The following is a 2,125-nucleotide window of genomic DNA, read 5'->3' as shown; positions in this document are numbered from 1 at the left end:
GGGGAGAGGGGGGATCGGCCGCAGGCAGACGGCCTCTGGATGCCAGGGGATGCAGACTCCTCCAGCACCAGTGAGTCCATGATGTCCTGCAGGTCCTTCTCGATGGAGCTGACAAGGGAGCTGTGGCTGTGACACCCACGCTCCGACAGCTGGTGGCCACCATTCACCAGGGCCTCGGATTCTGCAGGGAAACAAAGGAGAAGGCATCAGGGTGGTGTGACTGCGCTGCAGCCCCTGCCTGGGCTGGGTCCTACGGGGCAGCCTAGCATCATTCTTACACCTTGCAGAGTCAGAGCTGGGTAGCAGCTCTGCTGCACCCCGACCTGCCTGCACCCTGCTGCCCCCTTTCCCACTCCAGCCGGGACAGGGAGGAGGCTGGAATCCTGCTAGTCCCATCACCCAGGAGACAGAAACCTGAGAGCACAGCCACCCTCCCTGCGTCGAAGCTCCCTGCTCCACTCCCTGGAGAGCAGCTGCCCTCGGCCCCCACTGGCACCCACCACTTGCCCCCTGCACACTGGCTTCCCAGCAAGGGGCCAGAGATGCAATAGCCAAAAGCTGATGACCTGCAGCACGTCCGGACCCACCACCAGGTCGCCCGCAGCCTCCCCCGGCCAGGGTGCCCCTGCCTGGGCTGCCCCGTGCTCCCTGCGCAGCACCGATGTGCCTGTCACTCAGGGGACCAGCGAATGGCAGCAGCGTGGAGCCCAGCCAGGACAGCGTGCCACCCGGGCTGCGTCACCCCCTGGCACCCAGCAGCTCCCCACGGCAGCTGGCACTGCCTTCATCCTGGGAAGATGTGCCACAGCCCTGTCAGTGTGATCCCACCCCATCCTGTGTGGCAGAGAGTGAGCACGCAGGGCCCACGGATGGTGGTGGTTGCATGATGCTCCTCGGCTACAGCACCTCCCGGTGTCCCTCCTCCCGTCCCCAGCTGCAGGCACGCTGCCTTCCCAACACACACGTGGCATGGGAAGGCAGCCAAGCTCCTCTCCCTGTGCCAGGGCGTGCTGGTTGGGGCAGGGATAAGGGCTACCAGCACAGGGATCAGTGCTGGAGATTTGGACATCCCCGGGAACCAGGCACAGTACTGGCACCTAGCCCACTGCCCCACAGACAGGCAGACACAGCAAGATAAGCTCATGAGATGAAGGGCAGCAGCCAGAAGAATGGCCTTCACAGCCCCAGCACAGCCACTCTAGCACATAAACACCCGCCTCCGAGCAATGGGGAGGCTCCGATGGGCGATGGCTCTGTCACGGCCAGGCTGGGCAGAAGTGAAAGAGATGCCTCAGTGCCCCCACAGTCAACCTCTTTGAGGGGATATTAATCATTAACAAATACCAGTGCAGCTGCCATACCATGCTGAGCTGATGGATGGCACAGCACAGCCAGCTGTGAGCCTGAGTGCAACAGGGCAGGGCTGGGAGAGCATTGGGCACTGGGAACGCTGATGGGTCAGGGAGCACTTCAGCATCTGCCCTGCCCCACCAGGGACAAGAGGGGGTCACCTACTTGCTGGTAGCCCATAGAGAGCCGATGGGTTCCTGCCCCCTGCGGGGATCATGCTCTTAATCCACTTGGCCTCAGCAGGGTGGTTGAAGCGGAGGAAGGTGGCCTGGCCCAGGCAGATGGTGCACCCTTGGGAGAGAGGAGAGAGGGTTCAGCCGCTAGCCGGCAATATCAGAGTGGTTACAGAGAGTGCAGGGAGGCAGTCGGGCATTGCTCGCCCCAAGATGTGCCCTCGGGAAGGGAGCGGGCTCCTGCTGTCAGCAGAGGCTTAGGGGAGGCTGAAATCCAGGTCAGCACAGCAGCTGCCGGCAGCGCATCCCAGGGCAGGCACAGCTGGGGTCCCTGCCGGGGGCCGCGGGGGAGCTGGCGGCACTCCAGGCCTTGTGTGGCTGCCAGCTGCAGACAAGACAGCTCCTGTCCCTGCTTGCAAAGCGTCTCTTCTTGGCCCTAAGCAGCAGCCCTCCCGGGGCAAGGCTGCCGAGCAGCCCCCAGGAGGAAGGCACCTGAGGAAGGGAAGGGGAGCGGAGCCGCGGGCGCTCGCTGTGGTTCACCTGCTGCCCGCGGTGCTGGGGAGGCATGGGCTGGCAGCGGGGAGCATCGGGCGGCGAGGAGG

At 64.3% G+C, this 2,125-nt stretch overlaps 1 protein-coding gene across 1 annotated transcript in view; it reads right to left on the bottom strand.

Moving 5' to 3' along the window:
* Nucleotides 1-2,125, bottom strand: part of PHLDB1 (pleckstrin homology like domain family B member 1) — a 16,390-nt gene that overhangs the window by 12,065 nt on the left and 2,200 nt on the right. The window contains exons 4-5 of the mRNA XM_031062398.1: nucleotides 1,516-1,641; nucleotides 8-181 (exon numbers count right to left, since the gene is read on the bottom strand). Of these exons, the coding sequence (XP_030918258.1) occupies nucleotides 8-181; nucleotides 1,516-1,641 (300 nt within the window). The remainder of the gene's footprint in view (nucleotides 1-7; nucleotides 182-1,515; nucleotides 1,642-2,125) is intronic.

Source organism: Geospiza fortis, unplaced genomic scaffold (assembly GCF_000277835.1).
Source record: "Geospiza fortis unplaced genomic scaffold, GeoFor_1.0 scaffold183, whole genome shotgun sequence".
Taxonomy (NCBI): domain Eukaryota; kingdom Metazoa; phylum Chordata; class Aves; order Passeriformes; family Thraupidae; genus Geospiza; species Geospiza fortis.
The sequence above is the reverse complement of the archived record's forward strand: the minus strand, read 5'-3'. Positions and strand labels throughout refer to the sequence as shown.